We start from the raw sequence: 27088 nt of genomic DNA, 5'->3' as shown, positions 1-27088 counted from the left end.
CCCTTCGCCCCTGCTACTTGCGCGCCGGGCAGCTTCGGCACAGGCGCCCTCGCGATCTAGCTCTCTCTGCACCAGACAGCAGAGACGCGCGCGCTGGCATCGTGCCGTTCTTGCTGCGTCCCTCGTCTCTGGTCCCCCACAGAGACGCGCGTTGTCCTAACCCCGCGCATCAGGGGAGGCATACCCCGCACGTTTGCCTGGGTGTTTGAGCTGCGGCTTCCACCACCGCTGCGTGAACCTTGCGCCCAGGCCACGCTGCCGAAGGGCAGCGCGCATAGACACACATCGGGGCGAAAGCAGGAGCGCACACCGCCTCGCTGCTCTGGTGCGCATTGTGCAAGTGCGCGTCGATCTCTGTCTTTCTCCTGCACACTTCCGTGTCGGCTTCTCTTTGCTTTTGCACCAGCCCTCACATGATGATGCCCATGACAGGCCCTCACAACTCCCCCGTGTGCCCGTCGGACGCTGTGGGGCACACCCATGAGATGGATAAACCTGTCATAGAGAATTGTGCGCAGTCGAACCCCCTTCTCGCCGCTCCGCTCAATCACCTGCAGAAGGCAGGCAAGCAATCTGTGGTGTCGTGCGCACCATCAGGCACCTCAAGTGCTGCACGTGTGTCTGATGTCGCCGCTCTTCTGCGACACGCGGTCGTCCGTGACTTGATTCGCGAGAATGAAGGCATGCTAATGGAGATCGCGGGGCTGCAGGAGACGAAGAGACGCTGGTGTGCGACTCAGCTGCGCCTCGTCACGCTGGAAGAGAGTGCCGCTCGTGCAGCGCTGAAGGCGGCGGAGTCGATCGCGCGTGGGGTGTGGGCTACCCGCGCCCACGCCTCTCTGGCAGCGCACGTGCAGCGATTAGAGCAGCAGCTGAGCGATGAAGCGGAGGAGGCCGCGGAGCTGCGTGGATTCGCCGAGCTGGCACAGGCGCAGCTGGCTACCAGCCCACGGTCCCAGACGGAGGGCGCCGCACCCGAGAAAGAACAATACGCGTCTCCACCTGCCAAGGCACGGCGAGGCAGCGGCACGGGTGACGTGGACGGTGGCAGTCAGCGCGCCAGCCTCGAAGAGATCACGAATGTTCGCGGGTCAGTGAAGCGGCTGCGCAGCGTAGAGAGCAGCGACAGCAGTGGGACTCCACGCGGCCAAGCACGGCGCACCAGCAGCAGTCAGAAGAGCCCCGGTGCCCTCACAAAGGTGCGCAAAACGATGTACTGACGAGTGGGTATGGCAGGCCGCACTGCAAGGAGGGAAGGGAGCGGCGCCACAGCGGCCTCACATCACTCAGTCCGCATCCACGCAAACAGTGAACGACACATGTGCGTTCTCGTGTTTCGGCTGATGGCGAGAGAAGGGGATCAAGAAGGATGCTTCTCTGCCTCTCCCCCCTCCCCTACTCTCTCTCTATCCCTCGTGCGCGCCTGTGCGTTCCTCATCGCCGCCATTCGTGCCGCTGTTGCGCGGCTCTTCGCTCGTTCGCTTGGGGGTGGGTGGGTGGGTGGGTGGGGGGGTGTTCCTGGCGCGCTCTCTCTCCATCTCTCGCTGTGCCTGGAGGGAGCCGCGCGGCAACGTGAGCACGCCATACACGTACAAGATAAATAGAAGGGTGCGCCCGTGCATCATCGGTGTCTCACGTCTCGATTCTCTGACGACAGCAGATGGACGAACGCACGTGCGAACGTGTTCACTACACACCCCGTCATGCTCTGTGCAACGGGCACGCATCCTCCGTAATGTTCCGCGTGACGTGCGCGATCTCGCTTCCTTCTCAGCGTGTGCGAATGAGAGAGTGTGTGTTGGGAGGGGGCGGGCTGGGCTGGGCTGCGGACTCTCCCCCGTCCTTCCTCCCACTCTCTCCTGATGCGGGCATGCATGACTGCGCAGCGATGCCCCGCACGTCTCCTCCTGCTCTACCTCTGTATCCACCGCCCACTCGGTGCTCACCCCTTCCCCCACTTCCCAACCTCAACTCGTTCCCGCTTCTTCCCTATTGCCCTCCTTTTTCTGTCTTGGGCGTTGTCTCCTTTGGCTTCCGTCTCACCTGCTCGCGCGCACGCGCGCACTTACCTGTACACCTGCGTAGGAGCACACACACACACACACCTCCTGCGCTTGGGCGAGGCTGAGGACGGCGCTGCGTGTGTCTCTGACAATTGAGAGATGTACACATCACACGGCACATGGAGCTCACTTCTTGTCGCTCGGAGATGACGCCAACCCTTCGCGTGTCGCCGCTCCACTGCCTGTGGTGGTGCCCGTGTGTTGCTTAGCGCTCATGGAGACTGTGCCGTTGCAGGCGTCCTACAACTTTGGCACGCCTTCACCGCGCAGTCCAAGCAGCATCTAATCTCTCTGAGGCCCTTGTGACAGGCATGGTAGACCCGCCCATGAACGGGAAGTGGATTCCAGGGAGCCCTGGCACGCTGAGTTGCCACCGGTGCGCCGTGCGCGAACAAGTTTGGGCAGGTGAGCTCGTGTGCCTTCAAGTACGCAGCAGCGTCATCCACCCCACTGATCGGCCCTTCCGTCCACGATAATGCAGGCCACCGTGGCAATCTCACCCAACTCGAGCGCAGCCAAGTCTGCGCGACGTCCCCCTGCGCCTTGTCGTGGAGGCGCGTATGGCCGCCTTGCCGCGGGATTCGAACACGCAGACGCAAGCCCCCTCCCCTTCCCCCCTCCCCGACCTCTGCTGCTTTGCATGGGCCGCGGCTCTTCGTGCTAAGCTCGAGCGATCTCGCACAGCTGCAGCGCCACAAGTCCAAGTTTTCTCATGCACCACCGCCGACGACGCCGCTTACAAGACAGCCGGCGCGTCGCGCCGACGCGTGGTGTGGCCGGTAGGGTATCCCGGTGAGCTACGACGCCTACGGTGGGACACAAGGTCTAGCCCACCGAATCCAAGCAATACGATGCTGGGAGTGGTGCGCCAGCATATTGTATTTTTTTCTCTCGAAGTCCCTTGCAACCATTTTGGCAACCCTCGTCGGGGGGCTTGGCGCGGTGCGCGCTGCCCCCAAAGCACGATGAAGTTGGGCAGTGCGCTTGAAGCTTGTCTTTGATGCGCCAAGGGTACAGGGATCGCTCAGCACACTGGAGTGGTCGCGCGACGCTTCGCAACTACGCCTCGTGCCGCAGCGGAGTAGCGCCACCGAGTGCCAGTTGACTCAGCCCGTTCAGCCTCCTCATCCTACTAACGACATGGGCATGGACTTCTACGATGCCGTCGTGGGGTGCAGCCCTCGCAGAGCCGGTCTCCGAGCCGGAGTCCGGGGAAGGGAAGCGGGTGCGGCGCAAGGCCGGCACTGCTAGCTTTTCGCAGCAGCTGAAGAGCCTCTTCAGGCCTCCGTCGAGCCACTCTTTAGAGTGGGAGCCACGAGCACCTCTCCTGGCTGTCGAGGCTTCCCCAGGCTGCAGCCCTGCTCTGCTTCTGCAGAGCCTCGCAGAGGTGAATGGGCCCACGATGCTCACCGGTGCAGCCATGCCCGCACACGCGAGCCTCGAGGCAACAGCGACCACCGTGCAGGAGCAGCTCCCTCCTTCAGCTTCGCACGTGCCCTTACCAGGCGTTTTTACAGCCTCACACTCGCCAGTGATGGAGCCGTGGAAGAAGTCGGCTGAGAGCTGCCCTCTGTACGCCATCGGTAGCGATAGCGAGGCCATCCTCCGGCTCCACGCCACTGCAGAGGGCACGACAGCCTCGGCCTCGTCGACGACGAGACGCTCGCAGTGGCATTGAACGGCCTCCGTAGTGCTATGGGGTCTAACTGGCGATACTGCGACCACCACTGTACAGAGCAGCGTCTGCAGCAGATCTCAGCACTGGGCGCCCGTGGCGACGGACCTTTCTAGTAGGGATGGGGGTGCCGGTGCTGGCGTGTACGAGCTGCCTGCTGCGACGGACGTTAATGTCATACATTCCGCCTCGCCGCCCATCCCTGGGGAGCCAGCCTTCCTGCTCCTCGTCAATCGCGGATGAGGCACATGCTCCCACTGGTAGAGAACGGTCAAGCCGCCTCAAAGCCGCTACACGCGCGGCTCCGCTGCGATGAAAGATGAGCATCGATTAGCGTAGCAGGGGCGCGAGCGTGTGTCCGGGGCGCAACCGCGCCATTGGGGTTGTGTGAAGTGGCACTCTTGGCGCGAGAATGCACGGCTCCGGTTCTCGCTCTCTCTCTCTCCGTCAGTGGTGCAGCCGCTAACCCCCTCCCCTACCCCTCTCATGTCTTGCCTTCTTTGTTTTCTACAGGGATGCGCGGACGGACACCTCAGGCGCTCGCACAGCTGCGAGGAAAACGCCCCCCCCCCTCTTCTCAGCCTCCTTCCACAACCCCAATCCGGACCCGCACACGTGCACACGAAGACACGTGTGCATCTGGCCGCGAGACCAACTTGGCGACACAGACAACAGGCAACCAAAGGAAAGACGCGTTCGCAGTCAGCACGGTGGTTGCGTGGCAGACGACTGGTGCGTGCTCGACGACTCAGGTCGAGATGCAAGTGCACGCAATGCGTCTCTCTCATGCCTCCACCCTCTTCCTATGTGTCTCTCCTCCCTTTCCCCTCTTTCCCTTCGCCGATCTCACCTTCGTTGTGTGGATCGAACCTCCGGTGGTGGCGGTGGAGGTGGAGCTCACGCACGCACGCACGACAGGCTTGGCGCTCCGTCAGTGATCACCAAAGAGCGCACGGAAAGCTTACATCGTCCTCTTTAGCGGGTGCGCATCTGTTGGAATTTGTTCTTTACACACACACACACACACACAGGCACCCTCCAACTGCGCAGCTGTCATGCAGGCTCCCAAGACAAGTACGTCGTCGGAGAAGGGAGAAGTCATCCCTGCTTCTCGTCAGTCGCTCTCTGAGACACCGTTCGTAACGGATCCGGCCGAAGTGGCGGCCTTCGATATCCCAGTCGAGTACGTCCGACGCATTGAGGATGCTCAGCGGGTCTATGGCAACCACTACATGGAGCACCGCATGTACACGGACGCGTGGAATCATGCGGCCATGACGCTGGGCTTCCAGTGCTGCTGGCTTGGGGTCGGTGCGTGGATCGTTAGCCGCGGTCTGAATTACTCGGACCCCATGAACTCCGTTGTCGCGCGGTGGGTGCAACACTCGCGGGTGCGTCGGCTCACCACACCCATCTCGTGTTTCGGGCTGTTCATCTTCACTGCAACGTGCATGCAGCTGCCGTACGATTTCCGGCTGCTGCGCGAGGCATCCGCTGGTATTGACAGGCAGACAGCTCTGCTGAAAAAGTCGATGGACGAGCGCTACTTGGCGTATCGAGAAGGCAAGATCGCCAAGGAGCAGTTGGAGGCGAAGGAGGCAGAGGCCTTTGCGAAGAGCATGAAGGTGCAGTAGAGAGGGAAGGTAGAACACCCCGCCCTCCTGAGCGGTCGCTGTCTTCCTCGTGATGGGGAGGAGAGTGGAAGAGAGGGCGTCCTCGGGAGGCCTACCCCGCGTTCTCCCTTCGTGCCCCCACCCCCGACCCCCCACCCCACCCGACTCGGCCCAACTCCTTCACTCCTTCGCGTGATGACGATGTCGTGGTGGCTCACGGAGCTGCAGCGAACGCGCCTGTGGTGGTTTGTCCGGCTCGCCTCCTCGGCTGCGGGTGGGCGCGTCGGGGGACGACGGTGGACAGCGGCAGGGCGTTTTTTGTGTCCGTGGCCGCCGAGGCGCTCAAGTATCTTCTTGGTTTGCTCTTCGTCCACGTGTGTGTGTGTGTGTGTGTGTGTGTGTGTGTGTGCGTGTTTATTTCTCTGCCGTGCAGCACGCGCTGAGCGCCACACCACGCCCCGTCACCGACCCTGCCTCAAGCTCTCCTCCCCCACCCCACCCCACACAGCCGCTCCCCACACCATGCCGGTCGCCACCCCTGGTGCATCCCCCCTCCCCCTCTCCCTCGGGGCAGCACACGCAGGCTCCTCCCCACACATCAGTGGGCCGTGCGAGGGCCGGGCGAGGCATACGCTCGAGTCGCCCCGACGCACCGCCATCCCGGCGGCCGCACCCTGTCGCCGGGCCGCTCACACACTCTAAAGAAAAAAGGCGCGAACCATGCGAGCATCATGCGATGCAGAAGGACGACAAACGATGCTGAAATCGGCGTGACGGGGATCGCTGGCCACCCCCTCCTTCCCTCGTCGTCAACTCTCACGGAGGTGCACCCCGATGCAGCTCCGCGGAACACCGCAGGCGGTGTTACGATGCAAGCATGTCTATGGCGCTCACAGATACAATCGAATGGGTGTACGTCAGCGGTGCTGCAGCGTCGTGCCCTCTCCCCAGTGGCCTCCATGCGCGTGACTCCATCAAACTCTCCTATCCCCTTACGCTCCTCTCCCTCTCTCCTTCGCTTCGCAGACTTGCTTCAGTCTCGCAGCTCTCACCAAGCCAGCCAAAGCCTTCGCACTTTCACGCTGTCCTTCCTTTCCAACCAACCCACATCACCATGGCCTCTTCTCACTCTGCTTCCCGCAAGGCTTCCAACCCGCACAAGTCGCACCGCAAGCCGAAGCGCTCGTGGAACGTGTACGTGGGCCGCTCGCTGAAGGCGATCAACGCCCAGATGTCGATGTCGCACCGCACGATGAAGATCGTGAACTCGTACGTGAACGACGTGATGGAGCGCATCTGCACCGAGGCCGCGTCGATTGTTCGCGCGAACAAGAAGCGCACGTTGGGTGCGCGCGAGGTGCAGACGGCGGTGCGCATTGTGCTGCCGGCGGAGCTCGCGAAGCACGCCATGGCTGAGGGCACGAAGGCCGTGTCGAGCGCGTCGCGTTAAGCGGCTCAGTTAGCGGGTTTGTCCACGCGTCGCGCGTGTGTCCGGGGTGTGGGGGTACCCTCGACTCCCCTCTCCCCGCCGACGCCGTGGGGTTTCATAGAGATTCATTGTTTTTTATTTCGATTCTCCGTCCTTGAAGGTGATGTCTTGTCCTTTGTCGGAGTGTGTGCCGGGTTCGGCGGCGGCGGAGGCAGCGGCGGCGGCGAGACGGTGAAGGGGAGGAGGGGCGGGCGAAAGCACAGATGCGCTTCCCCGTCTCTTTCTCCCTTCTCTGCATTCGCCCTCGCTTCTCCTCTCTGATGCCCTCGTGACCTCGTGGTGCGCGCGTCTCCCGCTCGCCGTCCGCGCCACGCTGCACAAAGGCGTGCAGGGTTTGTCTTCTATCTCAGAACGAGTGACACACACACACACACACATTTTCTTGTTTCCCCCTCCCCCCCCCTTCGTCATCGCTTCTTCGTTTTCGTTGTCGTCTCGACGCCCAACTCCTCCACCTCCACCTCCACCACTACCTCCACCTCCTTCGGAGACCAACAAGAGAGTCGCCTTCTCGCTCAGGCACACAGATGAAAGGGACATGGTGAAGGGCACAGCGACCCCTGCGCCACTTCCGCCGCCGCCACCGCTGCTGCGGTGAAGAAAATACGACGCGCTTGCGGGCGTGGCAGGCGAAACACCACTGCCCTGAGCGAGTGCTTTTATCCTCCCCTCCTCTCCCCCTACACGCAGGTAGACCTCACCTGCGCGCCCATCCCTCACACCTCTCGTGCCTCTGTACTTTCTCACGGCGAGGCGAGGCGAGAGGCGTGAATTCATTACGTGCCTGGCTTCCCACACTCAATGGGCGACTCCATGACGCTGTCGGGTGCGGGTGTCACCACCGCCGCTCGTTGCGTGCAGAGGTGCGCGTCCTCTCCCCTTCCCTCCTTGCCCTTTCTAACGTGCCATCCCTACCTCTGTCCATCGTTTGTCTCTCCCTCTGTGTGTGAGTTTCACTGCGATGCTCTGGTAGTCTTCAAGCTGGTGCACGCTGCAGCGCCTCTCCCACCTCCCCCCGCCGCCCTTTCCGCCTTGTCGTTTCGCGTCCACATCATCGCCCCAAGCGACTCCGCACATCTGCGCTCACTGCGCCCTCTCAGCTCACGCCCGCACCTGATCCCTTTCATTGGCTGCTTGCTCTTCTCCGTGGCTTCAAGTTTCTCTCCCGTTCCATGGCCGTGCACGTGGTGCTCCTCCGCCCAACAGCTTCCTAGACGCCCGTGTCCACCGGTGTGTGACCGCCTTGTTTTGTTAGGTTGCTTGCAGCGCTCTTCCCTGGAGTGGAACCTCTCCAACACTTTGGATTTTGTTGTAGTTGCCTGGCCTGTCAAGAGTTTCTCCCTCTCCCTCTCCGTATTTACAAATAGTTGCCTTGCTGCTTTTGTGTGCGTTTCCGCCCCTCCCGCTCGTGGGCTGGTCTCCCCCATCCCCCGCTCAGCTTTGTGGTCTCGGGTTCCCTCGTTGTGTGGCTCCCTCCCCTCCCCTCCCCTCCCCCCCCACACACAGATACATATATATATATATATACCCGGGCTTCACCGCGATACAGATAGAAGCGGCCCGCCTCCACACCTTCGTCCCTCGCCCTCTTCCCACGCAACCACCACCGCCGCCGTTGCACGCAGGAAAACAGTGGAGACGAGCCTCTAGGAGCGGCACGCTCACAACCCCTCAGGATGACGCGAAAAGTTGCCGCTGCGGCCGTCCTGGCAACCGCAGCACTTCTACTGCTGCACACAACCTTCTTCGCCTCCGTGGCAGCGGTGGCAGTGGCCCCAACACATGTGTCGTCGCCGCCGATGGCGGCGCAGCGCCAACGCCTCCGCTCCTTCGCTGCCTATGCAGAGCGGGTCGGGGTGGCTCTGGAGCTCTTCGTTGGCAGACACTACGAGAGCGATACTACTGGCATCGACGTCAGTGCAAGCCACTTCACAGAAGACAGGCAGCTGCATCCTTCTGCAAGCTCCGCACCCATGCCAAGCGTCGATCGCATGCCACTGCTTGCAGTTGTCACGCAGTGCCTGCAGCATCCCCACGTCGTGGTCCAGTCCAGCGTTCAGTCGGTGATGAGGCTCGCCAGCGCTGGCCGCACGCTTGCGTCCGTCTTGGTCGGAGCCTCTTTCGCCAAGGAGACAGACGCACTCCTCGCCAAGGTAGAGGCAGATGCAGACCTCGGCGCGGAAGTGGGGAGTGCCACAGCGCCGCCTTTCATGTCGCCGACCAACATGCACACTACCCTTGCACCTATTCAGCAAGCGGCCCGGGCGGTGAGCACACCGCGCACCGACTTCGCACCGCTGCGCCAGGTATTTAGCAGCGCGATCCACCAGCAGGCGGAGACGCTGGTGACGCAGCCTGCAGAGGCGACCCCTCTCAGCTGCATCAGCGGTGTCAACGCCTACTCTTCCAACGCCATCGTTGCATGCAGAAACTCCAATGACACCTACACTGCAGCGGAGTATGTGTCACTTTCCTCGCATGAAAAGGAGCAGTGCAACGGGTACATCTCCGAAGAGGAGCCGTTCACACAGACCTGCGTGTGCGCGCAAGACTACTACATGACCCGCGTCAACGAAAGCAGCTATCTGTGCCGCAGTCGACCGCTGGACGTACAGGTCCTTCTCGAGGACAAACACCTGTGCTTCAGCCACGCTGATGTAGCGCTGGGGTTGCCCGGAACCATGGAAGGGGAGTACTGCATCAAGACGAATCGAAACAGCACGCTGCAGCTGCCTGTCACGTGGAAGTACAACTTCCTCAGCGACGACGCCATGCTGGCTGCATCGGTATTCCGTCATCATGTGCCTCCCCAGGTGCCACAGGAATCAGAAGGCCTACAGTGGGTGGTCATGAGCGGCACCAGATCTGTTATGGGCCACTACAGTGAGCTGTCGATGAGCACAGACGTCTTCAGCTACTTGGTGGCCGGCTACGCTGGTTCGGGTCAGTTGCCGCCGTCGACGAACGACGTCGGGTTTTACTTATCGGCCAACACGGAGCTGCTTGCCGCCGCCGCCTTCTCGGCTGTGTTCTGCTTCACCTCGCCGCGCAAGACGAAAGATCAGCTGAAGGAGGTGCCACTGAAGACAGAGTCAGTGCTGAAGCAGTATCTCGGCAACCCCAATGGCGTCTCCTCGCACTCACTGACCCTCGACCTCTCCACCGTCCCTAACGAGTTCGTGGAGGGCAACCAGATGTACGTGGAGGTGGGTCTCAAAGGGGGCCCGTCCATCTACTACTACCGCGTTGCCCGCATTCACGTTTCTTTCACGGACCTCACCGAGCCACCCACCAACGCGCACGAGTACAAGAAGCCGCTCGACCCGCTCTACACTCTCCTGATCGCCGCCGCCAGCACCCTCGTCATCGGCACCGGGCTGGCCGTGCTCTGGTACCACTGCATGCAGCCCGATGACTATGACGACCGGCTCGTGTCGGCTGCGCAGCGTAAGAAGGCGCAGAGGCACCACCCTGGCGTGAACTCAAGGTCCGACAACTAAGAGCACAGCGCCGACATGGTTTGATCGACTGGGCATGGACGGGCCAGAGAGGAGAGGAGAGCCCGCCAAGAAGCGTTTGCAGTGACCCAGCAGGATTCAGCGCACACGAGTCTGCAAGTGAGTTCAACGGTGTCTCTCCCAAGCGGACGCCGTCCCGACACACGGCATTCCGCACCTCTTCCTCTCTTTCTCCTTCCCTCAGCTATCACACCCTGCTTCCCACTCTCTGGCCCATCATGGCTTCTTGGTAAAGCCAGCAATGGGGTGGGGGGAGACAGCCACGCATGCACGCCCGAGTCTGCGCGCGTTCCCGCTTGCGGTCGGCTCATATCTCTGCTTTGTGATTTTCGTTTGTATTTACGTGGACACTCGCCACGCCCCCACCCCCACCCACCCACACACACACACCACCACCACCACCATCGCCTCCGTGCTTGACTGTGTCGACGCGCGCTCGACCCATGCGGGTGTGCGCACGTGCATCTGGGTGCGTGGATGCGTACTTGCGCTCTATCTTGCTTGTGGGCACCGCCAGAAACGGGCCCACTCCCTTCACCATCACCCTCAACCTGCGAAAACCTCACCTGCGATTTTTCGTGCTTCTCATGACAGAAGAGGGCACACCTCTCAGCGCGTGGTGTCTCAGGACCCCGTGCAACCCTCCACCTCACCACTCGCTCTCTGTGTTGGGGAGGCCAAGCAGCCCCCCCCCCTTTATATCCCTGCCAGTGCAGAGCCCACCTCTGGTGGTGCGTCGGGGCGAGGCTCGACAGCGAACACGTCTGCGCCATCCATACGATGGGCAGCACGCGTCAGGGCGACTCGAGCGTATGCCTCACCCGGCCCTCGCACGGCCCACTGATGTGTGGGGAGGAGCCTGCGTGTGCTGCCCCGAGGGAGAGGGGGAGGGGGAGGGGGGATGCACCAGGGGTGGCGACCGGCATGGTGTGGGGAGCGGCTGTGTGGGGTGGGGTGGGGGAGGAGAGCTTGAGGCAGGGTCGGTGACGGGGCGTGGTGTGGCGCTCAGCGCGTGCTGCACGGCAGAGAAATAAACACGCACACGCACACACACACACGTTGAAGAGAAACGAAAATCTCGGTGTTGAGCTAAAGATGTGTAGGCCACCGCGCGGCACAAAGTCGTCTCGACACAGGCATGATGGACGCACACCGGCACCCACTGTGTTCCTCTGAATGTGCGTGTCGTGCTCAGGTTGCTTACAGGCATCGCTCATGCAGGTGTGCGAATCTGCGACTTGAACTTATGCAGGTGCGTCTCTGCCCCCCGTCCTCCCCAGCGCCAAACTTGCCTGTCCCTTCACTCTCTTGCACGCCGTACGGCCCGTCCACATGTTGATGTGGCGCTGGCCCCTTCCCCTCCCCCTCTTCCTACACCCCCCCCCCTCCCCACACGCACACCCGCCCGACGGCTTTGTGGTCCCCCTGCCGATTGATGTATCGTCTCTCAGCACTGTCGAACTTTGAGCCTCTCCGCGTGTGTGTGTGTGTGTGTGTTTCTCGCGTTTGTGTCCGTAGCAGAAAGTCGCTCCCACCCCAGCGCTGCATCGTCTCACCCACATCGCCCTCCGGTCCCTCTCTCGCTCGCCCCTTCCTGCGCACCTCCCCCCCCCTCACAAGGCACCTTGCGCACACGCGATCAGCACACTAAGAGAGAAGGAAGGACAACGCTATGATGAACGGCAGCGCGATTATCCCGCCCACGTACCCGTCACGGGACGTGCAGAATGTCGAGAATCACCGCGCCGTCGCTGCCGTTGCCGAGCTCGCGGAAAATGGCCTGACCATCGCCGACAACTTCGTCACGTACGCGGAAGGCCGCCTGCCACCGCTGGCGGTCAACGGCGAGCACATTTTGGAAGCCGTCGCGAAGCTGCATGAGCGCTACCGTCACGAGCGCCCTGCTGGCTGGGATGAGGCGCGCTTTATGGGGGAGTGCGAACAGCGCGTGACCTCGGAGGAGATCGAAGACCTGTGCACGCGTCCGGCACTGGACGCAAGCGCCTTCGCAAACACCTTGTACCAGCTGACCGACAAGGATCTGCCGCGGGGTCGCTACCTCGTGTTGAAGGACAGTCTGAACGCCATCAAGCCGCATGCCCCCCAAAGCACCGTCATCAATCTTCCCGAGACGCTGGCGGCGCTGCATGAAATCCAACATGTGGACCCCACCGAGGAGATCAAGGATGAGCTGTCGGAGATGAATACGCAGCAACACAAGTACGCGACGCAGGTGGACGAGGCCCAGGCCGTCTACGATGCCGCCCTCAGCCACAGCGACGTCGTCGAGGTGGAGCGGGCCCACCGCCACCTCATCGCGGCTCGCTACGAGTACCTCGTCTCCTACGTGAAGCGCCTCCATTTTCTCAGCTCCACAGAGGAGGACAGCGAAGTGGTGCACTTTGGTGAGCGGCTGCAGAAGCTGCGCGAGGACGCCGAGGATGCCGTGAAGGCCTTCAGCGACGACAAGCATGCCATCAAGTCTGCATTAAGGGCGGATCTGGAGAGGTGCGAAGAGTCGCGTGCGCGCGAGGCCGCCATGCACGAGGCGGCGAAGGCCGCCTATCAGCATCAGAAGCAGAAGATGGAGGCGTCGCTCAGCTCCGTTGTGGAGCATAAGGTGCAGCTAGTGAACGAAATACTAGAGAAAGTGGTGGAGCTGCGGAAGGTGATGGAGCAGCAGCGGGCCATGACGCAGGATGTGGTGAAGGCCGTCCAGGAAGAGGCGAAGCGCGTGACGGCGCACGAGGAGTTCGTCACTATAGGGGACCAGCACCTGCAGCGGCTGCGGCGGTGCCTTGAGTACTGCCATGGATGCGAGCCTGTAATCCGTGAGATGGAGAAGTACGTAAAGAACATGGTCGAAAAGCTGCCCCAGGAGGACGCGGAGAAGGCTCTCAACTCCATCATCGACCACGAGTCGGACGAGTTCCTCAAGGCCTACCGTGCGTTTGTGTTCGTGTGTGGAGAGCTCACGGTGAAGAAGACGCACCGCCTCGACACGCTGGAGCGCCAGGCCCGGCTTGCGCAGCATAACCGAGACAGCTCCATGGACAGTCTCGACCCCAACTACAAGCACTACCGCGAGGAACTGGCGGAGGTGCTGGCCCAGGCGCAGGCGGTGGAGGGCGTCATTAACGCCCTGCACGCCACGCAGGACGCCGGTGAACAGGTGTTCGAGTCTGTCGAGGAGCTAGTCTTGACCTCGTGTGAGCGCACCGAGAAGCCGTTCGTGCACCCGCTGCAGGAGTTCGGCTACGAGTCCGTCGCGGCCCGCACCCGCTTCGTGAACCGCTCGATGAAGTACGTCGAAGGTGAAGAGCAGGAGGTCTTCCAGAAGAAAGCACGTATCGCAGAGGCCAAGGCTCTCGTGGAGCAGGAGCAGGAGGCGCTGGAGCGCGGTGTCAGCGCGGCCGCCATCGCCGCCCCTGCGGCGGCTTCACTGAATGCGGCGGACGGCGCCGACCCTGCGCCGGCACAGATCGAGGCGTAAGTGCGCCGACCGGTCTACAGATGATGTACAGACACTGTGATGCGGCGCACGGCACTACACCCTTTCGTTTGTTTCGCCTATGAAAGTCGGAAGCCTCCCCCACCCCACCCCTTCCCCGGAAAACTTCGTGATGTGGCGGTCGTTAGCCCACACACCCTTCTCTGGGCCACTCATCATTGTGCTGGCTCGTGCGCTCCTCTTCAGCATTTCGCTCTCTCTCAGGCACCCGCCCGTCGGCGGAGGTGAGACTGCCGCGGGGAATGCACACGTGAATGAAGCAGTGACTGCGGCGTACGCGCTGTGCGTGTATCTTGCCTTTCTCTAGTATGGACAATCAGTGTTCATCGCGCGCCACCACCCCCGGCACCTCCCACGCCCTATCGCCCGTTTTGGGGGTGTTCTATGTAAACTCTCACAAGCGCCCTCGCGGCTTTGTTTTCTGCGCACGTGTGTAATGCCACCGGTCACGCGTGCGAGAGAGAGAGGGGGGGAAGGAGAGAGAGAAAGACTGTGTGTTGGGGAGGAGGGGATGGAGCACGGTGCAGCGTGGGTTGCACCAAACTTATCCGGCCCCTCCACGAGGTGCTCACCATGCCGTGCCTCCTCAAAGACTTGAGTGTCTCCCATGTGGCCCTCAGCCTCACTCTCCCCCCCCCACACACACACACGCACACCCGCTCCCTCTCTCTCGCACGCCCAACTATTCGGTTGATCATACAGCTGCTGTGTGCATCACTGCGTCATCTTTTCGATTCCTCCTACTCAATGTAAATTTCATGTTAGCCCTTCGTTTCTTGTGTGGTTTGTGTGCGCTTGCTCAAGCCCCTCCCCCGTTGTGGAACCGTGCCGGCGTATTGGCTTCTCGCGTTGCTGACGTTATACGTGCGGTGAGCGTTCTGCTGCCCCCCCTCCTCCTCCTCCTCCTCCTCCCCCCCCCCGCACACTCCACCCGCCTTCGCAGTGCTTTCTCATTTCTCTATAACCTTCCCCTTGACTGTCCCGGCACTCCCCCACTCGTTGCCGCGCGCGAGAGGCGGGCAACGAGTGGAAGGAATGGGTCGCTGAGGAAAGCATGGGTCACTGATGACGATGACGGACAAGGCTGGGAGGGCGGGAGGGGAGGGGGGCATCACAGCCAGCAACGCATCCACGCATAAACGCGCACAAGCTCCCTAAAAGAGTTGCAATCCTCTGGTATAGCAATACCAATACAGTCGATGCAAGGTCGGTGCTCAGGAGGCAGGCGTACAGAGCCGACCACGACGGTGCCAAACTTCTGTTACTCCCCTCTTGCACTTCATTACAGCTATTTGTTGCATGGGCGCGTGAGGGGCGAGGGAGGAGCTGAGGCAGAGGAGGACACGCGATGCAAAACCACCTTCATCCTCGGAGATGCGTGGTGTGGCGTAGCCGAAAGGGAAGCGCGGGCTGTACTACAGACAGGCGGGAGCTGAGAAACGAGGGGGGAGTGCGACAGAGTGTGTGCGTGGAAGTACTCCTATTCCTCCCCTCTGCCATCAGCCCCCCCCCCTTCCCTTCCCTCCTTCTTTCGCTCCCGACATTGCTGTCATCCGACCTCCCTCCTCCACGTCGTCCCCGATCGCCTTCCCGTTTTCACGGACGAACGGGGTTGGCGGCCTCTGTCTGTCACCCGTGTGCCATGTCCTCGGAGTGCTGCCATCATAACACCTCTCTCGCCATCCCGACCTTCTTTCTGCCTTTTCGCATCTTCGTCGCTCTCTCCGCATGATGTGCGCGGTCACCGGGAGGGTGGCGGTCGCAAGCAACTTCTCGGCGATGCAGATGCGCTTCGGCATAGGCTGAGCGGCAGGAACAGCAAAGCCTTCAGAAGAGGAGAACGTGGAGGATGCTAAGCACTTCGCCTCCCCAGTTCGACGCAGCTGCAGCCGCCAGTGATGTCGTCATCCTGCCTTCTTCGCTGGATGAAGACAGTCCGATGTCCACGCAGGGCCTCACACCCGAGCGGGTGGCGCAATGGACGTTAAAGGATGTGGAGAACCACATCTTCTTCATGGTCTGGGTGTGCGGCATACCTGTTCATGTCCGATACATCGTGCACGTTCTCGAGCATAGTGCGGTGATCGCTCGACGAGGCGGAGAGCAGATCCTTCATGGAGGGTCGACAAGAGAATCGCTGACAGCGGTGGCCCAAGCAGACGTCCTCGCGCCTGTGTGCAGTCGAGCCGCTGTGCTGTGTCAAGTCGTCTCCCGGTGGCCCATCATGGCCACACTACCCGGCCTACAAAACCACGAGTCATTCTCCGAGCTTGTACCGCTTGGTGTCCTGAGTGAAGAGCCCGAACATGAGGGCAATGCGATTCGACCCGCTGAGGGTGGTGAGCGTTGGGTCCACTGCGGCAGCGTCAAAGTCACGGCATCTTCCTCTACCTCCTCTCTATCTTGCTCCACTATCCGTGCGGGGGCTGTCACGCCAGCGGAGGGCTTTGTCAACGTGGCAGCGCTGGCGCTGCGCTCGCCAGCAGAACGAGGTGGCACGTCGATGTCATCCGAACCGAGCGCCACCTGGTGTGCGCAAGCGTACTGGACGGCGGTGGCGCAAGCGCAGCAGTGGATTGCCGGTTGGCCCACGTTCTGCAGTAACGCCGTGCGTAACACCAGCTCGCTCGGCGGCATCGACGCTGCGGCCGCCTCTGCATGGCCCCATCTACGACCGGCATGCACACAGACTGCTCCCGGGCGAAGGCGCCTTCGTGGGGGTGACGCACCAATTACTAGCGGCGTTGTAGTTGTGGACGCCGACGAGGGGGATGCACGAGGCAGCACTCGTGGCGCCGGTCCCACCTCCAGTGCTGCCAACGACGCCGTGCGTAATTCAAAGGCTCAGCGACGTGAGGCGGCTGAGGTTGTCGTCATAGACAGTGACGACGATGACTTGTGAAGATGTGCATGGGGACGGAGGGTCAGCGGGAGGGACACGAAAAGCGAAGATGTACGCCCTAGTCGCTCCGTGTGTGTGTGTGTCTGCCTGTGTGAGCGGAGGGAGTGGGCGGGAGACGCTGCCCTCCGACGAAGGTCCTCGCTTCTTTGCTGGACCTCTCGCTCGCTTTCTTTACCTGTTGTGCAGTCTCTCCGCTGTCCAATAGTGTACTGAGCACGCTGTCACGCATGAAGTTGCACTGTCACACACACACACACACACACACCCTGCACACACACCTCCAAGTCACGGCGCTGCACCGGCATGTGTTCATGTGTGCGTGTGCCTGCATGTTCTGCGGAAGGGAGAGGGAGGGTCGTCGCTGCTTGTCGACTGCGCAGATGTGAGGGCCCACCACGACATGCAAGTGACTCAACTGCATCTACTTGCAACAGGAATCGGTGACGATCACAAGCGCAGGCACGTCGCTCGGGTTATGCTTGCTCACCTTTCCTTTCTCTCAGAGACTGCAGCCTCACGAGAGCGATATCAAGGTATAAACTCCAACCCGTCGCACTTCGTACATGCAGGCGCGCGCGCTCTCTACCGACGCAACTGCATGGCGACGCTACGACACTAACGAAGTGGTGCGGTCACGCTTGCCACGAGGCCACTACCGTCCCCCTCCTCGCGCGCGTGCGCTGTGGCGCCGTATCGCTTTCTTCTCTTCCTGCGCTCTTCTCCTCCTCCCTCCCTCGCTTCGCCCAACCGCCCACATGTGTACACATCTCCACATTCAGGTCACTCGCCCTTCTTCGACCGCCCATCCTTCCTCTGCTGAAGTATTGCCCTCACCTGTGGCCGGTGTACATGTGCGTGCTTCCGGTGGGGAGCGGCAAGCACCCAATCACACACAGACGAGCAGAGAGCCGCACGGACTTCTGTGGTCGTCTCCTCTCCCGTGCTTCCGTGCTCCCGTTCTTTGCAGCGGCGGCCCACGTATTCAGCTCGCTACTCTACGTACGTGTTTGCGGTGTCGGTTGTGGAAGAAGGGCGAGGGCGCGAGGGGGAGGGTGCCATTTTATGTTCGGTTTCGTGTTGGCTACGCGGAGACTGCAGCTCCAACTACCGATCCTCCCCCCTTCCACACACACACACACATGGATCTTGTGAACAGCACCGGTACGTATCGTCTTCCTCCGAGTATCCGTTGAACAGCATCTCCTGGAGGTCGGCTGTGCTTCGCAGATCTTTAGTCGTACAGCGACAGCTCTTGTTTTCTCTGCTGCTCCCCACCTTTGCCCGTCCTCTCCCCTCGCACACGGACTGTTAGCGTACCCGGCCGTGGCCGGAGCAACCATGGACAGCGCTAGCGGAGATGGCGGGGATGGCGCTCCTGCGTCGGCGGAGCGCCATTCTCTGAAGCCGCTTAGGTGGATAGAGGAGGTGAGAGACGCGAGCCAGCCGAACGCCGTCTTTCTCAATGTGTACGACGTGAGGGGCAGTAGCACGCTCCTGTACTCCGTTGGGTGGGGCGTACATCATGTCGGCGTGCAGGTGTACGGCAAAGAGTATCAGTATGGTCATCGCCCCATCGGCAAAGGCATCGGCAGTGTCAAGCCTCACCAATCGCCTCCGCACACGTACCGGGAGCAGTTCTTCCTTGGTCAGACGCAGCTGAGCGCGTCCGAGGTGGAGAAGCTGGTGGTGGCCTTCTCGGACAAGGTGGAGTGGCTGGGCAGCAACTACCACCTCGTGAAGCACAACTGCATCGACTTTGCTCGAGCATTTTGCGAGGCGCTCCTGCCGCCCGCAGTACGCGTGGAGCAGGCGCGGCGGGCGGAGGAGGCAGGCCTGTCGCAGAAGATGCACATGGTGGAGGTCGAGGTGGACGGAATGCGGCACTCGGTGCCGGTGCTCATACCGCACCACGTCGATCGGCTAGCGCGGTACGCAGCGCACTACCTGCCGAAATCTTCCATGCAGAGATTCGACCGACTCGAAAGCTCGTTCTTCAGCATGTCCGAGGTGCCCCAGGAGCGGGGGCAGCCTACCGCCGCGGATCCCGACACAAATCGCAGCACAACCCCGACACCGCAGCCGCACACCCGCACGAGTCATTAGCGGGTGCTAGTAGTCGGCGAGCGTTGTGCGTGTGTTGTGCGTGGGAGAGAGGGGAGGGGGTGAGCGTCACGTGAGGCAAGCACACACACACACACACACACACACACCTCTCAATGTGTAAATCTATGCACATGCTCTTAAGCACCCAGGCCTGTGCGCTGATCGCCGCCCCCTCCCCTCCCCCTCTACGCCCCGTGCATCGGCGTGTGCCTTCGTTCAATGCTGCTTTTGCGTGGAGCTGATGGTGGCCGTCTTGCTGGTGACAAGGGCGGGTATCGGTGTGCCTCCTCGTACATGTGTGTGTGTGTGTGTGTGTATGTGTGTCGACACGTAGGCCAGAGCACAGATCGTCTCTCCATCTGCCGACCCCCTTGCTGCTGCTCGTGCTCTCTTGGGATATGCTCTGCTGTCGATGTACATCATGGCAGACATACGCACGCACAGAGATGCGCCCCAATTGTTTCCCTCGCCCCCTCTTTTCTGGCTAAGTCGGCTCGTAGGACTGATCCTTGCACAAACGTGCGCACACGCATCGACTCGACCAGATTCGATGTGTGCAGCGATGATGTATATGCGTATATATCGTGTGTCTTTCGTCACCGTGCGTCCATTCAGCAGCGACACATCGCTCTGACCTCATCCGACTCCCTCAGCAACTGCGTCGCAGGCGCTTGACCCTGTCACCACCAGAGGTGGGCTCGGCATCGGCAGGGATACAAGGGGAGGAGGAGGGCACTGGACTCTGTGACACCACGTATGGAGGCGCGTGTGCCCTCCCCCTTCGCCCCCATCGTCATGATGGCCATGTGAACAGCACAGGAAATCAAGTTGATGTGTGCGTGTTTGTTTTTGGCTCCACAGTGCGCACCTTCCCACGTGCATGTGATGCGGTAGTAGTTCTGCTACTGCTGCTGCTGCTCCGTCTCACTCGTCGCGCTGCTTGCGCTCTTTCCTTACTTACTTTTTCGCCTTTCTTCATATTTCTGCGCGTGCCGCTACTGCGGCTGCGGCTGGTGCTGTGGCTGCATTTTTCCTCTCATCTTTGCGTACTCACTTGTGGCGCTTGCGTCCTCCATGTTTGAGCCTCGCGCATGCAAGCACCCCTCCTCAACTTACTCTTTCGCCCGTCCCCTTCCTCGATCTTCTCCCTCTTCCGTGTCCTCAGCAAACGTGTGCGTGCGTCCGCGTCCACCGTGATGTGTGCGTGTGTGTGTGTGTGTGTGTGTGTGTGTGTGTCGCTGGAGGGAGGAATGACGTTGATGGTGATCGAGTTGAACAAGACAGTGCAAATTTGAAAGGGCTGTGTGGATGCCGGCCCGTCTACGATGGTATGCCCCGTGTCCCGCCCCCCCCCCACCCCCTCTCCCGTTTCGACATTAGCGTAAACGTGTGCTTGTGGGTGCAGAGGAGGAGTGGGGGAGGGGGGCGCGTGCGAAGACGCACATGCTCAGAGAGTACCTCCGCGATGTGTGCCCTCTCCTCCTGTCGCAGTCGGTCTCTTGCTTCTTTGCCTCGGTATGCGCCTGCGCACGCTCTACTCCTGCCCTCCTCCTGCCCATCACCCTACCCATACCCATCACACGCCATGATCCTTCGCATCAGCATCCCCACTTGCCCAGCGGACAACACCTCTCTCACGGACGGTCGAACTCCGGCACATTCTGTGTCTGTGTGAGCCTCTGGCGTGGGTGGTGTGTCTCTCCTCTGTGCTGTGTGCGCATCACCCCCGCACTCCCTCCTCCTTTTCCGAGAGGGTGACGCCGGACTCAATCTGGTCGATCGTTCTTGCAGCGCGCCCCCACACGTGCACGTCGTTGTGCGCCGCCCGTCTTCCATCTTCTCCTGTTTCTTGTTCTTTCTGCCTACCTCTCCCAGATCTGTAAGGGCGAGAGACGACTCCTGTCGCAATGCACGCCACGAAATCCGGTGTTACGACCCTCTCGGCTAGCGCCGGCAACTCGGATGTACCGGTTATGTCCGCAGCCTACGAGGACGCAGCTCGCCAGCCCAACGCTGTCTTCGTCAACGTGTACGATATTATGAAGTCCAACTCCTGGCTTTGGTCGGTCGGCCTTGGCGTGCACCACGCTGGTATTCAGGTGTACGACAAGGAGTACCAGTACGGTCGCTGCGAGGAGGGCAGCGGCGTCCGTGCCGTCGAGCCTCGCCACTCGCCGCCGCACATTTTCCGCGAGCAGTTCTTTGTCGGGCAGACACAGCTGAGCGCTCTAGAAGTGCGGAAGCTTGTTGCCAGGCTCGAGCAGTGTGACACTTGGCAGGGCAGCAAGTATCACCTCGTGAAGCACAACTGCATCCACTTCGCGCAAGCTTTCTGCGAAGCGCTGCTGCCGCCTCACGTACGGGTGGCGCAGATGCGCACGGCGCTCCCGTCTACGTACCAGAGTGCGTACATGGAGGAGGTCGAGGTGGATGGCCAGCAGTACTCACTGCCGGTGCTCATTCCTCCCCATGTGAGTCGCCTGAGCAACTACGCCACCTCCTACCTGCCAGAGTCTGCTCTGCAGATGCTGGACTCCATGGACAACCCCTTCAGCACCCCCTGAGCATGGGCTGGAGGTGCACCACTTGTGTCGATGTATGCTTTTTTGTATCTGCAAGTCTGCGAATGGGTGCGGCAGAGGAGTGGGTGAGGAGCGGCGCATGCACACGCGCATAGTGCCTCGCGGCTGCCTTTTTTCGCGTGTAGCGCTAAGCGAAGACGCATCCTAAGCGAGCATGTGCCGCCCCCTCCCCCCCCCCCCGAGACCTCACCTCACGCCCTGCCTTCACCCCTTCTTCTCGAACCTCAGCTTCAACGTAGGTAAGCCCATAGCCAGCCGGAAGAGCGCCGCTCGCTTGAGTGCTTCCTCCTCTTCTTCTGTCTGCCTTTCTCCTTCTGTGCCTGTGAGTGTCGGCGCACGTCTCAAGGGTTTGCCCGTCTCTCGTCCCCGACACCTCAGGCCACATCCAGCCTCGCTCGACAGCCCATAAGCACACACGAATGTATGTCAGTGTGCCCTCTCCCCACCCACACACGCACGCAAGCACGGGCCCTCCACTCTCGGAGGGGGTGGGGAGGCCCAAACGCTGAAATCTGGTGCCAGTGTTGGGCAACTCTTCCGCCTCCGACATCCTCGCCGCTCTTCTGTCCCTCTCCTGGTCTGCATCTGTGTTGCACGCACGAATACACACGGCCCGCCCCCTTCTCCCGCCCACCTCCTCCGCAGACCCACAAACAGCTGTGCTGCCGCCGGGACAACGGACACCCTTACAGAGGTCCTCTGCGCACCTCACCTCCCTCAAGCGAGCACGGACTCTGCAGCGCGACGTCGCCCTCTCCCCCTCTCTCCGCCGCTCACGCAGATTCAACGTTAGGCGAGCGGCTCTCCGTGTCGATGCCCAAACTGTCGAGCAGCAAGGCAAAGGCGGCAGCCGCAGCGGCGAGCGGGCCACCGGCGCTGTACGGCGAAGACCTCAGCGGCCCACCTCTGGTTGTGGAGGTCAACGCACCATCAGCTTGGACAGCGACAACCGGTGCCGATGCCTCCAGTAACGAGGAGTGCTTGACGGGCGGCGCGCGGTGGGGCCACGCGGCAATGCTGTCGCCTAGTGAGTCAGTGCTCTGCATCGTTGGTGGCACTCCGTGCCAACGACCACACGCAGCGGAACAGGCTCCAGTTCCAGTATGGGAGTACACCGCGGTGACTCCATCGAGGGTGCCAACAGCCATGAGCGCCTCCGCCATCAAAGTGCCTGTTGCTGCGGCGGCGGCGCCTGCTGCTGCTGCTGCTGCTGCATGCGCATGGAGGGCGGGAGCGGCACGGCGGGCAGTGCAGCAGGATGCGATCCACGGTGCGCACGCCGGGGCTGCGGAAGACCACGACTGGCCGCTTTTCGCCTGCTGGTGGGCCTCATGGCCGTCGGGAAACGGTGCCGACGGGCCGTCGGTGATGTACGCCGACGGTGGCTGGAGCGGTGCTCGTCGTATTGCCGGTGTGCGTGCGTTCGCGACCGGCGCCAACGGAGACCCCAGCTTCACGTCCCCACCGTCATCTGCCGCGGGTATCAGCAGCACCCGCAGCCACCATAGCGTCACGTGTGTGCTGGGTCGGCTACTCCGCTTCGGGGGCGAGACGCAGCAAGGCACCGCCGCAGCGCTGGAGGAGATCGACGGCGCGTCCGGGAGCTTGGATGAGAAGCAGCAGGTAGACGGGGAGCACAGAAACGCCGAGGGTAGAGAAGCAGCAGTTCCCGAGCCTACGAGCACGACACCCAGGTTGCCGCCGGCCCTTGGTCCGCCGCCACCGCGGGCCGCGCACGGCGCGTGCAGCCTCAGCCAACGATACATGGTGGTTGTGGGTGGCCGACAAGTCCACACGCAAGCGGACGACACCGGTGCAGTAGCCTCCGGCGCGTCGGCTGGCAAGGGGGCACGCGCGAAGAAGATTACCGCGATGCGCGCGTTGTCACCGGGTAAGCGTGGTGGCGCATCTGGCAAAGATGGGAAGGGCTCCCCTGACGCTCTCGAGGCGTCTGCCCTCGCGTCCGCAACGCTCACCACGCTGAAGGATGTGGCCGTCTATGATGCCAAGCTCGGCGCGTGGCTTCCGGTGCGTGTGGTGGGAGGCGGCGCGGTACCCTGCGCGCGGTACGCAGCGGCTGTCGCAGCAGTGCCAATGCCTGGCGCCGCCCCACCGACAAGCCGCCACCGCAGCCTCGTCGCGGATGCCGTGCAGCGCGAGGTGCTGGTCGTCGGCGGCCTCGACGCCGACGGCGCCATATGCGCGGACGCGTGGCTGCTGCAGGTAATGAGCGGCGCCGACGCAGAGCTTGCAGAGGTGCCTGCTGGCACGCCGGCGGACAGCGCGAGCACGGCAGTGCCAGTGGTGAAGATTCGCTGGGTTCGACTGGAGTTACCGAAGGCGGCGGCTTCTGTGTTTCAGCGCCACCACGCTGCCGTGGCTGTCTCAAGTCAGCGCATGGTGTACCTCGTTGGGGGCTGTGGGCCGCATGGCGCAGCGGAGCCGTGCGTCTGCACGCTGCAGCTGCCACCCCTGACAAGCGCGTCGGTGCGACTCGCTGACGAGGCCGGCGGGGACGCAGAGGGCGCCGCGATGCCCAAGCGGTCATCCGCAAGCGCCAAGGGTCTCACGGCATAAACTGCCCACCATGAACGTGATACCGTGCTGCTGCTGCTGCTGCCACAGTTGGTGGGTGGGGGTGAAGGGGGTGGCGGCGTCGGCCAAGGTGGAGGAGTGGTCCGCCACGCCAGTGGCTCGGTCCATGGGCCGTCCTGTGGGAGCATCACCCCGCTGGGCCCCTTGATTCATTTCCCCGTTTGCGATGGCCGCTTCCCCCTTCTCCCCCTCCTCCTCTTCCCTTCGCTACTCGCTTCACGTGCACCGAGCGTTTACACACGCGTATGAGCCCACGTGCGTCTCGGTGCGCGCATTGGCTTCGATGTCTCTGAGGTGCGAGTGCCCTCGACGCGCACTCGCTTCTCCGTTGCGCTGCAACATGTACAAATAGTGTGTGCGCGTCGTTTCTTCCGTTACTTCTTCTTACGATGAGGGCGGGTGGGTGGTGGCGAGAGACACGCGCACGCGTCGCGCCAACATCGCCGCTGACGGCACGTGCGACGGACCCGCTCCTTCTTGCGAAGCAAGCGAGGCAGGAGGGGGAGAACTCACCCCCTCCCGGCGTGACCGAGCGAACAAAAGGGCTGGTGAAGATGGTGGAGAAAGCGGATAGAGAGGGGATGGTTGCGAGGCTGGCGGCGATGTGTCCACTCGGTGACGGCACCGCGGCGAGTCACGGATTTCACCGCCTTCGCTTCGACCGCTTCTCTTTTCGTTGCCGTTCACGCCCCACCCACTCCCCCCCCCATACACACACACACACACACACACCACCCACCCCCAACGTGGCCCATCGGGCACACCCGCATGCATTTGCGCACGCGTGCTGTGCACGTACTTTCCAATGTGGCCAGTCCCTCTCCTCTCCTCTCCTCTCCTCCTACGGAGACGCGTGCGCCTGGAGGGGTCTGGAAAACATCGCGCGGCCCATCCTCAGTCTTCCTCTGCCCTCTCTCCTGCCTGCACGTCTTCGCCAAACGCCCGCAGCACACACGCGGGCAGCACATTAGAGGTCATCCGTCTTTCCTTCAAGGTGAGGAAGAGACATGACCACCGCCACGAGTGTCTCGGTAAGGCCGACAACCGCCAGCGGAGTGCTGTGCAACAGCTTTCCAATTGCTGCAGCCACCTCTGTGGCCAGCACGAAGACACACACGCACCCCCTTCCTGAGGTCTCGCGCGGCAAGCGGTCCGCGGAGAGTCTCTCTTGGGTGACCGAGCTCTACGGGCTTGAGGCGTCACCGCCGGCTGTGTTCGCGTCGGTAGCCGCCGATGGGACCCGAAAGTCGATCAAGAAGGCGTTGCCGCTTGCCACCACGGCCAATCCATTATCCTTCGCCTCCTCCGGGCAGCTGGGGACGCTGCCGTCCTTGGCGGCGCTGCACAATCAGAACCAGCGTGTGCCACACATGCGGTCGCTCACGCCGGCGGAACTATCCGGCGCCGTTGGTGGCGGGGCGAGCTTCAGCGCGCAGGTACTCAGTGATGTCTCTGCAGCGTCGTTCAGCGCCACATTGACGGCGGCAGCGACCAATGTGACGTCGTTTTATCGTCAGCGCAAGAACGTCTCGTGGCGTTGCATGCTGTGCGGCTACCATGTGCTAGCGATGGATCAGGATGGCGCGCCGCTACCCTTCTCAGCCTCCGCGTTTGGCAACGTTCTTCCGATGACGTGTCCGCGTTGCAAGATGAGCCACACATCGTGGCAGCCGTCAACGCCGTTCAGCGAAGAAGGCAATCACATGAACCTGCCGACAACGCTCTCCAATCGCTACCTTGTGTCGCTTCCCGGCCAGCAGCCACTGCGCGCGAAGGACGCGGAGGCAACAGGCGCGGCTGGACAGCCCGGCGCCGCGGTTGAAACGGCGTCTTCGGTGGTGGCAGGCAGCCGCTCAGCCCAGCGCGTAGGTTTTGTTTCCGCCCTGGCAACTCAGCAGCGCAGCGTCCCGGTCATCTCCGCTGTCTCCTCGGTGCAGCGTCGCGCCTACTACTGCGGTCGCTGCGGTCGTCGCCTGCTCCGCGTGGACGTGAATGGAGAAATCGTGGATATGGATCGCGACAAGGACGGCCAAGTCCTTCCCATAACGTGCCCTGGCTGTATGGAGAGCCACAGCGACTGGGTTCTGAAGCCGTACGCCGTGAATCGATGAAGGCGTGCGCCGCTCTGCCAGCACTCTCGTGTGCGGAGTCTTCCTGTGTGTCTCTGTTATCTTACTGTGGAACTCAACCCTGTACATAGCCATGCGGTTGTGGAGACGCTGTAAGAGGTAGGGGGTGAGGAGTGGCTGTGGCCGAGTGACGTGCCCGTCCCACGCGCACATTGCCCCCTCCCTACCCCCTACCTCTCCCCGCTCTGCTCTTCACCTTTCGCCGCCCTCTGGTTGATCGCTCTCTGGCATGTGTACGTGTGTGTGCCCCCCTCCTCTCCCTCTGTGGTTCTCTGCCATGCCGTATTCCACGGTGCACATGCGAAGATGCGCACGCGTCGTCTAGATGTGTCGGGTGACTCTCATGCAGACGCCTTTCACAGGCACACCTGGCTCGCGCGCTTGCGTGTGCAGGCGACCCCCTCCCACCCTCCTCACGGTTGTGCCCAGCGAACGGCGTGACCTGATTCGGCAATCCCGCACACAGACAGAGAGGGGGGAGAACAGGACACTCGTGCGTGTCGTCCATGCTGCACCCCCGCACGCACGCACCCTCTCTCCCCAACGGTGCTCTCTCATGGCTCCCACCCTCCCTTGCTAGCCGCATCCGTCGAGACGGCCACCGTGAGTCTTTAGTGTGTCACTCTCTCCGTTCGTGCCGTGGTGAGGACGCAGCGGGCTGGCGGCCTTTGTGCTGCCACCCTTGCTTCGGCCTCCTCATGACGTCTCCCCCTCTGATGACGGGAGGAGGGGGACGCACACCTCTCAGCGCGTGGTACCTCATGGCCTCGTGCACCCCTTCCCCCCCCCCACACACACACACCTCACCACTCGCTCTCTGTGCTGGGGAGGCCAAGCAGCCCCCCCCCCCTTTATATCCCTGCCAGTGCAGAGCCCACCTCTGGTGGTGCGTCGGGGCGAGGCTCGAC

The 27088-nt window shown here is 62.1% G+C and overlaps 11 protein-coding genes across 11 annotated transcripts; all 11 read left to right on the top strand.

The window, feature by feature from the left end:
- Positions 1-413: 413 nt before the first annotated feature.
- LMJF_09_1370 (conserved hypothetical protein) lies at positions 414-1220 on the top strand (the record flags this gene model as incomplete). Its single annotated transcript, XM_001681258.1, has 1 exon — positions 414-1220. The coding sequence occupies one exon, from the start codon at positions 414-416 to the stop codon at positions 1218-1220; it is 807 nt and encodes a 268-aa protein (XP_001681310.1).
- Positions 1221-3222: 2002 nt separating this feature from the next.
- On the top strand, positions 3223-3741 carry LMJF_09_1360 (hypothetical protein; the record flags this gene model as incomplete). Its single annotated transcript, XM_001681257.1, has 1 exon — positions 3223-3741. The coding sequence occupies one exon, from the start codon at positions 3223-3225 to the stop codon at positions 3739-3741; it is 519 nt and encodes a 172-aa protein (XP_001681309.1).
- Positions 3742-4793: 1052 nt separating this feature from the next.
- LMJF_09_1350 (conserved hypothetical protein) lies at positions 4794-5372 on the top strand (the record flags this gene model as incomplete). The annotated part of the gene is made up of 1 exon (XM_001681256.1): positions 4794-5372. One exon carries the CDS (start codon positions 4794-4796, stop codon positions 5370-5372), a length of 579 nt encoding a protein of 192 aa, XP_001681308.1.
- A 1093-nt stretch (positions 5373-6465) lies between these two features.
- LMJF_09_1340 (histone H2B) lies at positions 6466-6801 on the top strand (the record flags this gene model as incomplete). Its single annotated transcript, XM_001681255.1, has 1 exon — positions 6466-6801. The coding sequence occupies one exon, from the start codon at positions 6466-6468 to the stop codon at positions 6799-6801; it is 336 nt and encodes a 111-aa protein (XP_001681307.1).
- A 1715-nt stretch (positions 6802-8516) lies between these two features.
- LMJF_09_1330 (conserved hypothetical protein) lies at positions 8517-10340 on the top strand (the record flags this gene model as incomplete). The annotated part of the gene is made up of 1 exon (XM_001681254.1): positions 8517-10340. One exon carries the CDS (start codon positions 8517-8519, stop codon positions 10338-10340), a length of 1824 nt encoding a protein of 607 aa, XP_001681306.1.
- Positions 10341-12033: 1693 nt separating this feature from the next.
- LMJF_09_1320 (putative paraflagellar rod component) lies at positions 12034-13851 on the top strand (the record flags this gene model as incomplete). Its single annotated transcript, XM_001681253.1, has 1 exon — positions 12034-13851. The coding sequence occupies one exon, from the start codon at positions 12034-12036 to the stop codon at positions 13849-13851; it is 1818 nt and encodes a 605-aa protein (XP_001681305.1).
- Positions 13852-15718: 1867 nt separating this feature from the next.
- Positions 15719-16771, top strand: LMJF_09_1315 (hypothetical protein; the record flags this gene model as incomplete). Its single annotated transcript, XM_003721734.1, has 1 exon — positions 15719-16771. The coding sequence occupies one exon, from the start codon at positions 15719-15721 to the stop codon at positions 16769-16771; it is 1053 nt and encodes a 350-aa protein (XP_003721782.1).
- A 1338-nt stretch (positions 16772-18109) lies between these two features.
- LMJF_09_1310 (hypothetical protein) lies at positions 18110-18874 on the top strand (the record flags this gene model as incomplete). Its single annotated transcript, XM_001681252.1, has 1 exon — positions 18110-18874. The coding sequence occupies one exon, from the start codon at positions 18110-18112 to the stop codon at positions 18872-18874; it is 765 nt and encodes a 254-aa protein (XP_001681304.1).
- Positions 18875-20781: 1907 nt separating this feature from the next.
- LMJF_09_1300 (conserved hypothetical protein) lies at positions 20782-21438 on the top strand (the record flags this gene model as incomplete). The annotated part of the gene is made up of 1 exon (XM_001681251.1): positions 20782-21438. One exon carries the CDS (start codon positions 20782-20784, stop codon positions 21436-21438), a length of 657 nt encoding a protein of 218 aa, XP_001681303.1.
- Positions 21439-22269: 831 nt separating this feature from the next.
- Positions 22270-24033, top strand: LMJF_09_1290 (conserved hypothetical protein; the record flags this gene model as incomplete). Its single annotated transcript, XM_001681250.1, has 1 exon — positions 22270-24033. One exon carries the CDS (start codon positions 22270-22272, stop codon positions 24031-24033), a length of 1764 nt encoding a protein of 587 aa, XP_001681302.1.
- A 1025-nt stretch (positions 24034-25058) lies between these two features.
- Positions 25059-26162, top strand: LMJF_09_1280 (conserved hypothetical protein; the record flags this gene model as incomplete). The annotated part of the gene is made up of 1 exon (XM_001681249.1): positions 25059-26162. The coding sequence occupies one exon, from the start codon at positions 25059-25061 to the stop codon at positions 26160-26162; it is 1104 nt and encodes a 367-aa protein (XP_001681301.1).
- Positions 26163-27088: the final 926 nt, after the last annotated feature.

The sequence above is a fragment of the Leishmania major genome, chromosome 9 (genome assembly GCF_000002725.2).
Source record: "Leishmania major strain Friedlin complete genome, chromosome 9".
In the NCBI taxonomy this organism is placed as follows: domain Eukaryota; phylum Euglenozoa; class Kinetoplastea; order Trypanosomatida; family Trypanosomatidae; genus Leishmania; species Leishmania major.
Note: the sequence above shows the minus strand (reverse complement) of the source record. Positions and strands in the feature narration are given on the sequence as shown.